This window comes from Manacus candei, unplaced genomic scaffold (assembly GCF_025592945.1).
Source record: "Manacus candei isolate 608988 ecotype Guabito, Panama unplaced genomic scaffold, ASM2559294v1 h1tg000077l, whole genome shotgun sequence".
In the NCBI taxonomy this organism is placed as follows: Eukaryota; Metazoa; Chordata; class Aves; order Passeriformes; family Pipridae; genus Manacus; species Manacus candei.
This window is the reverse complement of record NW_026138125.1, coordinates 8,272,534-8,285,486: the sequence shown is the minus strand read 5'-3', so window position 1 is coordinate 8,285,486 and position 12,953 is coordinate 8,272,534. Positions and strand designations below refer to the sequence as shown.

General features: G+C 52.7%; 1 protein-coding gene across 1 annotated transcript; it reads left to right on the top strand.

Moving 5' to 3' along the window:
- Nucleotides 1-399: 399 nt before the first annotated feature.
- Nucleotides 400-7,744, top strand: CYTIP (cytohesin 1 interacting protein). Its single transcript, XM_051810202.1, has 8 exons — nt 400-579; nt 2,370-2,419; nt 2,738-2,792; nt 4,880-4,982; nt 5,114-5,207; nt 5,363-5,432; nt 6,347-6,413; nt 6,870-7,744. Exons 1-8 carry the CDS (start codon nt 457-459, stop codon nt 7,340-7,342), a joined length of 1,035 nt encoding a protein of 344 aa, XP_051666162.1. The 5' UTR covers nt 400-456; the 3' UTR covers nt 7,343-7,744.
- The last annotated feature ends 5,209 nt before the right edge of the window (nt 7,745-12,953 follow it).

Genomic DNA, 12,953 nt, shown 5'->3' with positions numbered 1-12,953 from the left:
TTCAGCTCTCATTTCCCTCTCTGGAACTGGAAGTCCTGCACTGACACCATTAGCCAAAAGCAGTGTTATTTTCCCCATCTTTGCCAAAAGGTGATTCTAGGGATGCCAGGAATGCCGAGCAAGTCAGAGAACGTGCAGGTTGAGTTCAGATGAGTGCCTAAGGCAGGCAGGGCCATGAGGACAAATCCTGGCAGAGCAGCAGCTGTTGGTGAGAATTGCTGTGTGCAGGAATGGAAAAATTAAGCAGATTTCTGTAACTGCCAAGCCTAATTCTTAACTCCCCTGTGAACACAAGGCACACCGAGAGCCTGGGGCTCTGCTAGGAGGGATTTGTGAACGTGCACCTAAACCACGGGTCACGTGGAGGCCTTTCCGCTCTCACCCTTGTGGGTGGCAGCGGGCGCAGTTCCGTGGCCATGGCGCAGGGCTTGGCAGGGCCGCTCTGAGCCCCTCGCCATGGCCCTCAGGCGGCTCCTGCAGCAGAACCACAACGACGGGGAGCCGGCGCTGCCCACGGCCGGCCGGAGGATGCAGCACTTGGCCAGCGCGGTGGGGACGCTGCCCCGCGGGCGCAAGCAGGTATGGGCTGGCTGCGGGGGGCCGGGGCTCCTCCTGCCTCCCGGGTGTGACCCAGCAGTGACCGGGCAGGCTCTCTGTGGCCCCCGGTTTCGGGGTGCTGGAAGGATGACTGCCGGTGCCGTTGGCTGGGCCCGTTTGGGGGCTGGCGATGGGATCTTGGCAGCGCCGGCAGTGTGGGAAGCTCCGTGAGCAGCGAGTGATGGGGTGTCCTGCCCTGCCTGTGGGCTCAGGCTGTGAAGGGCAGCAGCAGCCGAGATCCAGCCCTGGCTCAGCTCCTTCTCCATTTCCAGCCGTGCTGAGAGCCCCACAGAGGGGCTCGTGCTGCCTGGGCGCTCCCTTAAATGTGCATTTCCCTCAGTCTGGCAGCCTGACCACTGCCCTCTGCTCTGCAGTGCTGACAGAGAGCACCCACCAGGAGCTGTTTCCATCTGGATTTGGGGGTGTTTCTGTACAACTATTGGGGCTGTTGGGGCTGTCTCTTTTGCTGGGCTTTCCCCCCAGTACAGCACAGAGCACCACATTGCTGCAGCTTGTTGTGGGATTCCCACAGGACTGTCCTGCTGAGGCTGAGAACCATCAACTGAGCAGTTCCAGCTCTGAACTTTTTGTCTGACATGAAGAAGCCTGAATAGAAAGCATTTGACACAGATTATAGTCTGAAATTAGGATCAGAAAAGTAGTGTGTAATATCTGTGCACTTAAGGTTTCACTTTGTTCAGCCACAGAAACACACTTCATCCTTTTCTTGGTACAAATGTAGGGACATAAGGGAAAGCCAGAGCCAGGCTGGTCCTGGGAATGCTGCTGCTGGGTGGCACCAGCTCCCATGGCTGTGGCGGAGCTGCCCTCGGTGTGGCAGAGCAGCCCTTGGTGTGATGGACCCACCCTCGCTGTGACTTGTCCCCCTCAGTGTGACTTGTCCCCCTCAGTGTGACTTGTCCCCCTCAGTGTGGTGGTGGCCGCTGGCAGGGCAGGGTGGTGGTGACGGCTCTGTTGTGGCTGTGGCTGGCAAAGCTGAGTTACAACACACTTCAGAACCAAGGGCACACTGCAGAGCCCGTCCCCTGTGCCGGGTCCATCACCCCATGTGCCTCTTCCAGCCCTCCCACCTTCTCTGCAGTGGGTTCTTACACATGTGGCCTCTCCCTCCTCTCCTTGTCCCTCGACAAGTAACTGCTCGCCCATGAAGTCGCTGTTTCTGTAGGAGATCACACTGTGGCTCCATTTGATCCTGCTGAGCCTGAGGCATTGGCTGTTTCAGCTACAGACTTTTCACTGATATTGTCATTCCTTATTCCTGGTTCAATTTTATGGGAAGAATCAATGATCCTGGCTTTTCCCAGAGACCTCTCCAGGCACTGCCTGAAGCAGAGATCCTGGGTGTCCGTGTCTGGCTGGGAAATGCTGTGCAGCTGCCACGAGACACCTCAGAGCTCGCTGTCTGCACTCACCTGGGTGCTTTATGCCTCTCCTGGCAGGTGCTCAGTTCGTAAATGCCCACAGACTTTTAGAGGAAAGGTACAAAAATGAGGTGAGCTCTTAGTACAACAGAGATGTGATTTGAGCACTGAGCTCAGTGCCAGCATCTGACAGGTGACTTCGACCTCTGGGTGCTTTTCCTCCTGGTCAGAAAGTTCAAGTTCCCATTTGAGGCAGAGGCTGTGTTGGTGCAAGGTGCTGTGGGATGCCACCAGCTGCTTTTAGCTTTTCTCTAAACTACTGATTTTAGCCGTGTGCCTCCAAGAGCCACAGACCTACTGATCCCTGTCCTCTCCCACTTCTGGTCACAGCTTGCCTTAGCCAGATCCAGCTCCTCGGGTGACTCCTCCAAGCCACAAAGGTACGATTCTATGATTCTAGAGTCACTGTCATTGTTTACTCTGCATGAAACGTGTCCTGGGAATCTTCCCAGCTCAAGTGGGATCAGGGTGCAAGGCAGAGACCAGTAGCCAGTACCTGGGTAATGCAGGTGACCTTTAGTTTGTTTGAGTAAGGAAAGAGGCAGCACCACCACTGCTCCATCGGAGGGACGGCATGGGGACACCCCACAGGCCCAGGGAGAGGTGATGGGGGGAACACGATGGTTTTGGTTGGACATGCAGGTGCACAGAGCGTGTCACCCCATGTTCACACGGGGCTGTGTGTGTTCTTCCTACAGACACCTCGTTGCTATATTGAAAGAAGATAAAGAGACGTTTGGGTTTGAAATCCAGGTAAGACTTAAATGATAAGATGATTCATTAAAAAAAAAAAATGTGGTGCAGAGTCTTAAGTGTCACATCCTTAAAATCAGGTTAAGGCAGCCCAGAGCAGAGGAAAGTGACTGTCAGATTCTGTGAAATTGGAAGAGCTTACAGCACTGATATAGAACTGGGATGGTTTTCCAAAGATTTTTTCGTAGCAAAGGTCACAGATGAGAATTTCTGGCATTCTCACAAATCAGAGTGTTGAATGTAGGAGAAATCCCATCCAAATCCGCATAAAAGGCAATGACAGTGCCTTCTTGCCTCCATAACTGAATATTTTTTTGAGAATTGTTTATGAAAATATTGTCATACAAAAGGAGAGAAATAAAAAAACTCTCTTCAAAAAATACCTTATACTGGCTTTTTGCTACCTCCTTTAACTTACACAGAGAGGCAGGTACTTTTGAAGATGCAAAATATTGGTGTATTTTTCAATAAATGACTGCTAAGCATAACTTTTTTGCAGGGACTAAATCATATAGGAAGATATTCTGTTCAATGTAGAAGTCAGTAAATCATCAGATAGGGAAACCAGAATTTTATCAGGAGTACGGCTAGTGGCAGATTTTTTCCACAGGTTTTTGTGAGAAAGGTAACTTCCTAGATCACCAGGCCAACTAAAATCCTGGCTGTAGCTAAAAATTATCCCAGGAATAAAGGGATGTAGTTTGGGAGCAGTGGGATCTGCCTGCCAGCAGCAGGGCACCTCCGAAGCTCTCTCCCAGGGAGAAGCAGTATTTTCAGTGAGATCAGTGCATTAGGAAAAGCTTAACTTTGCCCAGTTTGGGTCTGTGACTAATGAGCGGGTCAGCGCTCGGCTCGTGAACAGAGCAGAGCTTTCAGAAGGGAGGATAATTGAGTCGATTATTGGGCTTTTGTGTAAACTGTCAGGGCAGATTTTCGTTGTGTGTGACATTCTGATTAAAAATAATTGTTCCTGGCACATTTTCTTCCCGAACGCACATTTAGCGTGAGCACTTCATAGAAAGTCTGGGCCGTGGAAAGGCAGCCTCTGACACTGAGGATAACCATTACTTAGAAGCTGTACTTTCATTACTATGAGTTAAATTTAGGCAAAACAGAATAAGATGATGTGAAACTTTAGGTCTACATCTGCAGGGAGCTCAGGCTTCACTCGGTGCCCATAGTTTAACCAGAAGTCTTACTGCTGGTCCAGGGGATGGAATCCTGTGTTGGGGGGATTTGGCCAGATGAGCTCTGAACTCGCCCGGTCTCCATCCCTTTGTTTCACACTGACTGAGGAAATTGGGAATGCAGTGTGAGTTGTTCAGCCTGGGTTTGGTGGAGCAGCCATGGGTTTTCAGGGAGCTCAGCCTCAGTGCTCAGTGCAGGAGCCAGATGTGCCGAGGTATTTGCGTGACACCAGAGGACATTTTCCTCCCTTGCAAGATCCGGGGGGGGCTGTGGTGACAGCTTTTGCATTTCTCTAAATTCATGTCAGCACCCAAAACCACACGAGGGATTTATGCTTAGAGCTACTTGATGTATATTTAAATATGTAAGTCAAGAACAAAAAGCAGTTTTGAGGGGTGCAGGGATGTGTGTGGATGATGAGTTTCAGAGGACAAAATAGCAAGAGTAGGTTCAACTCTTCTTTCTTTTTGGTTCCCATTGCAAACTGAGCTTTCTGGCAGCAGAAGCTGACTCCACGTGGCATTCCCAGGGAGGAGGAGTCAAACTCTTCTTGCAAAGCCTCTGTCCCATCCTGCCACCTTCCCATGCCTGGGAATGAGACATCCTTCCAGAAAGCCATCCCCACCCATGCTGACAGATATTTTTTGTTAAAGTTACAGAGTTTTTAATACTGAATAACAAACTTGCTTTAAAATTAGTCTATTTTTTTGCAAACACAGCGTACAGGAACCTGTCAGATGTCTGCTGTTCTCTGCCGTACAAATACATTTCTAATTGTTGGGTTATAACATTTTGAGGCTTATCACAGCCCTCTCACTGAAAAAATGTAAAAGACTATTGAATTTTAAATGGTTTTAATGGCTCCAGTACTGGTAACTCTGTCCCTTTGGCATTAACAGACCGTTAGGTTTCCAAACCAAAATGATTTCTCCTTGGAGGTGTGCACTTGCATCTGCAAAATTCAAGAGGAAAGTCCTGCCCATCTCTCTGGCCTACAGACTGGTAACTATCCATGGGTTTTGCTGCCACGGGAGGCCTTACCCTCCTTTCTCCCTGTCACTGTTATTGTGGAGCAGCTGGAAGACATGCATGGGCCGTGGATGCTCATTTTGGCCTCCGTGTGTCTCCAACAGGCGACATCCTCGTCAGCATCAACGGCGTCAACACCGAGGGCTTTGGTCACAAGCAGATAGTGGACTTGATAAAGTCTTCAGGGAACTACTTGAGGTGGGTGTCCCTCCTTCAGATGGGGTTTGGCTTCATATCCTCTCCTGCTGAAGCCAGCAGAGCTCCTCGTGGTACCCCCAGCCCTGTGCTGTCTCAGGCCAAAATCCCCGAGGGCTGGGCTCTGCAAGAGCCTCACCATCACCTGTTCTCCACAGGCTAGAGACGGTCAATGGGGCCTTGTTCCTGCGGAAAATGGAGCTGGAGGCCAAGCTGCAGGTACTCAAGGTAATGTAATTCATTAGTTATTCTGCTGTTGATGCAGACATGTCACGGTCAATGGGGTCAGGTGTGTGTCCATGGGACTGAGGATCCTGGCAGGGGCTTACACCCAATGGGTCCCCTGCAGCCATCACCCCCAGCACCCCTAGCCCTAGTCCCTGTGATATTGTTTTTCCAAAGTCAGGCATAGAGAAGAAATGTGGCTGCAATCCCAGGACTGCCCAGGATAGCTTATGCTGGTCAGTTTGGCTGTAGGAATGTCCAGCTGCATGGGCTTCATCAGATCTGTGGGGAGGGGCCTCCTGTGACTGTCGCCAGGCACAGCCTCACCTGTTTGGTGGGTGTTTTTAATCAACTCTGCCATGATTTATCGTACACCAAGAGCTGACCTGCCACAGAGAGAAGGGAACCATTGTGGGGTGTTGGGTGGCTCGTGGTCCTGGGAGGCTGTAAGGGTGCTCCGGGTGTGTTCCCAACACGGGGCAGGAATGGTTGGCTGTGCCCCCCCTCGCTACCCTGCAGGACCCAGGGAGGAGGAGTGGGGTGTCCCTTCCCAGTGGGGGTCTGGAGCTGAGGAGGGCTGTGGAACTCAGGGAAGAGGAGCGGGGTGCCCGTTCTCAGTGGGGTCTCTGGGGCTGTGGAGGAGTGCTGGCACTGTCTGAAGATGGGCTGCATGCTCTCCAGGTTTCAGGCTGCTTCTTTCTAAGTTAGACATGGCCAGTACCTCAGCCAGAACACTCTGAGCACAAGCAGACTCATATTTTACGGAAGAAATGTGCTGAAGTCCGGTAAAACCGTCACAGTAAAAGCTAGACACACAAGCGTTTCCTGGACGTGACCTGCACTGTTTAGAGACTGTTTTCTTGACAAGTGCTTTGTGCTTCTGCGAAGTGACGGAGCCTCTTCCTTCTCCTCCCCAGCAAGCGCTGCACCAGCGGTGGGGGGAGCTGCGGGCGCTGCTGGCCCGGGAGCGGCACTTGCTGCACGGTACGTCCCGGCTGCCGCGGAAACGGCACCTCTGCAACCCGCCCCCTGCTTCCTTCCCCCCTCCTAATGAAGGCGTGGGGCTGGCCCTGGGAGCGCTTTTGTCCCGACAGTAATGAGCTTTGATGCTGCTTTGACTGATGCAGACCAAGGTGTCTTTGTGTCAGTCCTAGGAAATGAGTTTATGTGGGTGGCGAAGCTTTTTTCCATTCTTAATTTGGGTTTATCGGGGCGGAGGTTTGGTTGGGTTTTTTATGGGCTGCCCAGGGAGCTGGTTTGATTCTGCAGTCCCCATTCTGTGGGAAGCACCTCGCAGCCACAGTTTCCCATGTGGAAAGGGGCTGCTCCGTGTGCCAGGGGCTGGGCATGACCCTTCCCCGTGCTGCCCTGGCACAGGCGTCCTGCCCCGGCCGTGGCGGGCGCCGGTGACTGACGCTCCCCTCTGGCTCCTGCTTCCAGGGAAGGCGAACGACAACGCTCTGCTGGGCGCGCTGGACCTGGAAGAGCCCAGCTCGTGTGGCGGCTGCAGCTCGCCAGGACCCCTCTTCCCGAGCAAGCCCCGCTTCTCCAGCGAGAGCAGCTCCCGCAGCCGGCTGAGCTCGATGACGGTGGGCAGCGAGGACAGCTTCTTCCAGGGCAGCGCCTTCGAGGACTCGGCTGCAGAGAGCCTGAGCCGCCAGTCCAGCGTGGACGATGACTGTGTGTTCCCCAGGGACGGGGACGGTGCCGCCGGGAGGTGCTCCCTGCGCAGGAACCGCAGCATCAGCCTGGCCAGCAGCGGGTCCATGTCCCCGCTCTGGGAGAGCAGCAGCTACTCCAGTAGTTTTGGGACCCTCCCGCGGAAAAGCAGGAGAGCCAGTGTCCGGAAGCATCTTTTGAAATTCATTCCAGGGTTTCACCGGGCGGTGGAAGAGGAAGAAAGTCGTGTCTGACGTCACACGTGTCACCCTCGATGTCTGGGCTCTGCCCGTGGGACCGAGGCCGCCCCTCGCCCCGGGCACTCCGTGGGTGGAGGGCGGTGGCACGGCAGGGCACTCCTGCAGATAACAGCACTGATGAGATTTACACAGCTCTGGGCGTTTAATTATTTTCATTTTTAATCAGGGCACGCTGTGGACCTCTTCATTAACGTGAGAAAAGTGAAGAACCTTTGCAGAACTTCCTCAGCGAACTTTAGTGTTAATAAGAGTTTTTAATTGAATGCGAAATTGATAGCTATTTATTTCCTGTTACTGGAGTCAGTGGCTTCCAAAGGTCTTTAATAAAGCAAGTGCTTCTACTAAAACCAGTGACAGAGTCACGTTGGGAAGAGGAGGGAGCCCTGAGCAGGCAAAGAGAGCCCAGGCAGTGGTGTTCTGGCATCTCCTGGCAGCCTTTGTACAAACCCTGCAATAACCTGGTGTATCGGTTTCATCCGACCAGCTGCAGTCTCTGCCAGGTGTGATATTCCATGTCATGCCCAGCTATCTTATTCCAGGGGATCTGAGGTGGAAAGGACCCTCCTGAGCATGTACATGCCCCCAGGTTCTTCTGCAGAGCTAGTGCAGGGGAAGATGGTGGTGTCTGTGTGCTGCTGCCCCGAGCAGCTCCGTGTGTCCAGCAGATATGGAACTCTTTAAGGCAAGAGAAGCAAAGACACAGCCTTGTCCTGCAGGGATGAGCAGGATTGCTCTGTGCTGGCTGCAGTGGCAGGTCAGTGGGTCTCAGCGACCTTCCTGGAATGCTGTGCTGGCAATCTGCTCCCTCAGCACTCCAGGGGCTGCAGGAGCTGCCCCTTGGGCCTGTGTTCCCACTGCTCACAGCAGGAGGACCATTACCTGCCCACATTTCTCCAGGATCAGAGGCCTCAGGCAGCAAGGATGGTGTGAGAGTGTGTGGGAAGTGATTTAATAACTATGGGCACAGATGTGGGGGAAAAGGGAAATTTTCCCTCCCTCTCAGTGTACAGAAACAGGCTGTTTGTTCAGCCCAAGCAGCCTAATGATGTTTTTCAAATACAATTGGAAGCATTTTGATATGATTCAAAGACCTTGTGTGACTCACTTGCCTGTTGCCCGGGCAGCCCGTGTGGCTGTACCCTGGGTACTGCTGTGCCAGGGCTTCCTGGGCTTGTCAGGAACTGCAGGATAAATCCAATAGCTTCCCTCTGAGATGAGCTCCAAACAGCCACAGCCTGTTCCCAACACTCCTCTAAGGTATGAATGCTGCTAAGCCAGCAGAGCCAGTACTGGCCTCTGGAAATGAGTAAATAGCTGGAAATAGAGCAAGTCTCTGGGAGAGCTGGAGGGCACTCGGGGGACTTGGAGGTCAGTCAGAGGACCTGGGGGGCACTCAGGGGACTTGGAGGTCAGTCAGAGGACCTGGAGGGCACTCAGGGGAGCCAGAGGACAATCAGGAGGGCAGCTCATGCAGTTTGTACATGCGGGAAGATGTCCTGTCCGTGTTGTTAGACTGAGGGTCTGCAGTTCAGTCTGGGAGCTCCCCTGCTGTGAATCCACCCCAGCCCCTGGGCCCAGAGTGGGGCTCTGCTCCAACACCCATATGGAGCTGATGCCCGTCCCCAGCCCAGGCTGGGGCATTTCAGGTGGACTCATCAAGTTTTTCGCCTGTGATTTGCTGTCTCAAGAAAATTTTACTTTTTGTTGCCAGTGGTACCAGCTAAAAGGAGAAAAAAAAAGGAGAGATTGGTTCTATTTGGCCAAAATGTTGACTTAAAGGCAGATGTAGGGGTGTCTGAAAGCAACTGGTACAGAAAAACCAGAACATCTGGTGAGGGTAGGTACACTGCCCAAAGAGGATGAACAGCTGCAGCACTGAGAAAGGGACCTTAAATTACTGAAGCTTTACAGTCTGAAGTTGTGATTCCTTTGATTTGGAAGGTTAATTTGCCACACCTTGGGAGACTCGGGCTTGCTGTGAGTGTGGAAAGTCTCTCTCAAGAAAGACCAAACAAGTGATGCCCTCCCAGCAGTGGTGAGAGCACGCTTTGGGTGCTGCAAGATGACAGTGTGACACGGCCACGGTCACAAACAGGATGTGGGTGACAGCCTGTGCGGGCACTGAGCTCTGCAGGGCCCCAGCCTGCGGGGGAGGAAGGAGCTCACAGACCAACCTGACTGCTCAGAGAGCAAAGCAACTGCTACAGCTCTGTAAAAAGCATTTCTCCTTGCAGAGAGGACTCCAGGAGGATCCTGCTCTGCCTGCTGGGAGTGGGGCAGGAGGAGAGGGGGTGTACAGGCAGTGTGACGTGGTGATGCCAGGGTTTGGGGTTGGGGCTCCAGGTGCTCTGGACCTCCAGCAGTGGAAGGGTTCTCACTGATCAGGGAGTGTTGGAGACTCAACAACCAAGAGAAACCTTTTCTCTTCTTATTCCCAAAAGCGAAGGGACTGCCTTTTCTTCTCTTATCCCCTGTTGGCAAAGTGGATAATGTGAGTTTACTTCAGTGAGAACTGCGTCTGCTCTGAACAGTGCTACTGCTTTTTAAATTTGAATTAATTGCTGAATGCTACAGAGACTGACCTTGTAAGGGTGCTTACCTGCTCATCTGGGTCTTGCCTAGTGCCTAGACCCTCCCACTGGGTCCCTACCCCCTGTGTGCCGTCCTGCTCTGTGGTCAGGGACAGTGGGTCCTATCCCCTGTGTGCCATCCTGCTCTGTGATCAGGGACAGCAGATCCCACCTCCCACGTGCCATTCTGCTCCTCTGGTTGCTGCAGCCACCCCTGGCTCTTCCTTTCCCAGTTGGCTGCTGGGCTGTGCTCCCGTGTGGCAGCAGCTGGTTGTGCCCAGCTCTTGCAGCTCTGAGCAGCTCACACACGAGGTCATCGCAGGCAGCTGAGTTTGCCCCAGTGCTGCAAGGCAAAGGGGAGTCACACCTTATCCACAGACAGATCCAGGAACGTGTTGCTGTGCTCCTGGCTCAGACTGGCTCTCACTGCTCTGCTGTGCCACACCAGATAGGCAAGAATAAAAGCTTTTTCTTCTTTAAAGGCTTGAAGAGGCAGAAATCCACCCCCCTGAGTTTGTGTAAAAGGAATGTTTCCCTGCTCTTGAGAAGTGGCTTTGCCCAGCTGTTTACAAACAGCTGCCTGTGGTGGGAAGAACCTGCAGCTGCTGTTTCCTGGGGGAAAAGCTAAAATCCTGAAATTTTCTGTTGAAGAGGAAGTCCAAGATATGTTTTTTCATATATAGAAGGTATGATAGAATGAAAAGAACAGTTACAGTATCATTTAGGTTGGAAAGGATCTCTAAGATCATGCAGTCCAAATGCTTGGATGTGGCTTGTTGACATGACCCACGGGAGTGTTTCTCTGGGTGTTTAAGCCAAATGTAATCCCTTAATCCCTCCTGGCTATGTGCAGGAGTGGGAATGTTTGGCTCCAATACCACCGTGCCTGTCATCCTGCCCTGGCTGTCAGGTGGCATCTCCCATGGTGACCCTGGGTATATGGCTTCTGCTCCAGAGCTGCTCCAGAGCCTGTGCAGGTCCGTGTGCTCCCCTGGGCTGCCCAGTGTGTGCATCAGCTGCTCCTGGAAACCTGAGGCTGGAGCAGGAACTGGGGAGCAGAGACTTGATGACAGAGGAGCCTACAGAGCTCTACCAACACCCTGCCAACAAACAGGGACTCCTAGAATGGCTTGGGTTGGAAGGGGTCTTTAAGATCTCTTGATGAACCCCCTCTGCCATGGGCACTCTGCCAACACTGTGCCATGGCAGCCCCTTCCTCTTTCTGCAATGGGCTCTCATGGTTTTCCTCACGGACAATCAGATCCCTGCTGTGCCCTGATGCCTCTGGATGCTCAGGTGCTGTGTCTGAGATTTTAGCAAAGGACAGCTGGAACAGAAACTTCTTGTGGTGCAGGTCACAGGGAAGATGGTTTATGTGACTGATGCAAATGGTGCCTCAAGCATGGGGCACTCATTTGGGAAAGGTGACTCCTCCAGGGCTGGTGTGTAACCAACAGATGGCACCAGGAAATACCCAAAATTCTGTCAGTATCTTTCTGCAATCAAGAAGTCAGGGATATGGAAGTAGCTTGGTAAAAAAAAAATTGATATGCCTATATATTATATATATATATAAAAGATATTTGTAACTCCCTGACAGAAGAGTGGAGCCAGGTGGAGGTCAGGCTCTGGTCCCGGGGAACAAGTCACAGGATGAGGGGACACAGTCTCAGGTTGCACCAGGGGAGGTTCAGGTTGGATATCAGGGAAAATTCCTTAATAGAAAAAGTTGTCCAGTTCTGGCACAGCTGCCCAGGGCAGTGGTGGAGTCCCCGTCCCTGGAGGGATTTAAAAGCTCTGTGGATGTGGCACCTGGGGACATGGGTCAGTGGTGGCCTGGGCAGTGCTGGGGGATGGTTGGACTCGATGATCTCAGAGGGCTTTTCCAACTCAAATGATTCAGTGATTCAATAATGACAGAAAGGAACCTTCTCCTCTCCAACCACCAGACCTTGCTGGGTACCCAGCCTCTCCTCCTGAGGGCACCAACCGCCCCATGTTGTCAACTCACTTCCAAACCTCATCATCCATTTTTCTTGGACAAATTTTGCCAGCAAAGGGTGGATTTTATCAATCAATTACACCAAACTCATTTAAAAACAATAATGAAAAGTTGTTGATTTAAAGACACAAACTCACAGATGAACAAAACCAGTGGAAAGACTTTGGGTCCATTTCTAATCAAGGGTTGAACTCGACAAGAGGATTTCCAAGCCCTAAAGCCCAAAGACATCAGAAATGTTGCATTGTACAAACACAGAATGTCATTCACAGCAGGAGATTACACTCTTACATAAACCTGGCTTTGGGCACGAGGGTTGAGACGAGTTCAACTGTGGCCAGAAATGCCCTTGTGCTGCTCGGGTGATCCTCCTGCTTCCCTCTGCAAAACACTCTGCTCACTCCTACTAGACTTAGGTCCAAGTGATGGTCACTGATAGAGCCATGGAATGGATTGGGTTGGGAGGGGCCTTAAAGCCCGTGCAGTCCCACCCTCTGCCATGGGCAGGGACACCTTCCGCTGTCCCAGGTTGCTCCAGGCCCCGTCCAACCTGGCCTTGGACACTTCCAGGGACCCAGGGGCAGCCAAAGCCTCTCTGGGCAGTGCTGCCTGTCCACGGCACGTGGGTGGGTGTGGGCCGAGCGTGGCATCGCGCCGTGTGCGGGGCATGTGCCCGCCCGGCCGGGCTGTGCCCCCTCAGGGCAAAACGCTGCCATTGTGTGCCCGCAGCAGGGCGAGGTTCAGCGGCACAAACCCCACGGGGAATGTTAAGCGGGTTAGGTGGCAGGGCGCTGGGGAAGGTGGTCACCCTCCGGGGATTAGGGGTCGGAACAATGGCCGTCCCTGTGACCAGCAGGGACACAAAGGGCCATTGTGCCCGGAGCACAAACTCCTGTTCATTCCCGCGGGGCTGACATGCCCACAGCCCCGCTCTCCGGGCCAGCACAAAAGCTTCCTTGCTTCTGATTGTTTGTTTATGTAAATTATAATGGTGCGTTTAATTATGCAACGGGCAGAGCCTCAGCGACAAGGG

What these genes read in the sequence shown, in the direction of transcription:
- CYTIP (XM_051810202.1), top strand. Translation starts at nt 457, where the DNA reads ATGGCCCTCAGGCGGCTCCTGCAGCAGAACCACAACGACGGGGAGCCG. An exon ending in GACTCCTCCAAGCCACAAAG is followed by an intron (nt 2,420 to 2,737) that starts GTACGATTCTAT and finishes TTCTTCCTACAG; the next exon opens with ACACCTCGTTGCTATATTGA. An exon ending in CGTTTGGGTTTGAAATCCAG is followed by an intron (nt 2,793 to 4,879) that starts GTAAGACTTAAA and finishes TGGCATTAACAG; the next exon opens with ACCGTTAGGTTTCCAAACCA.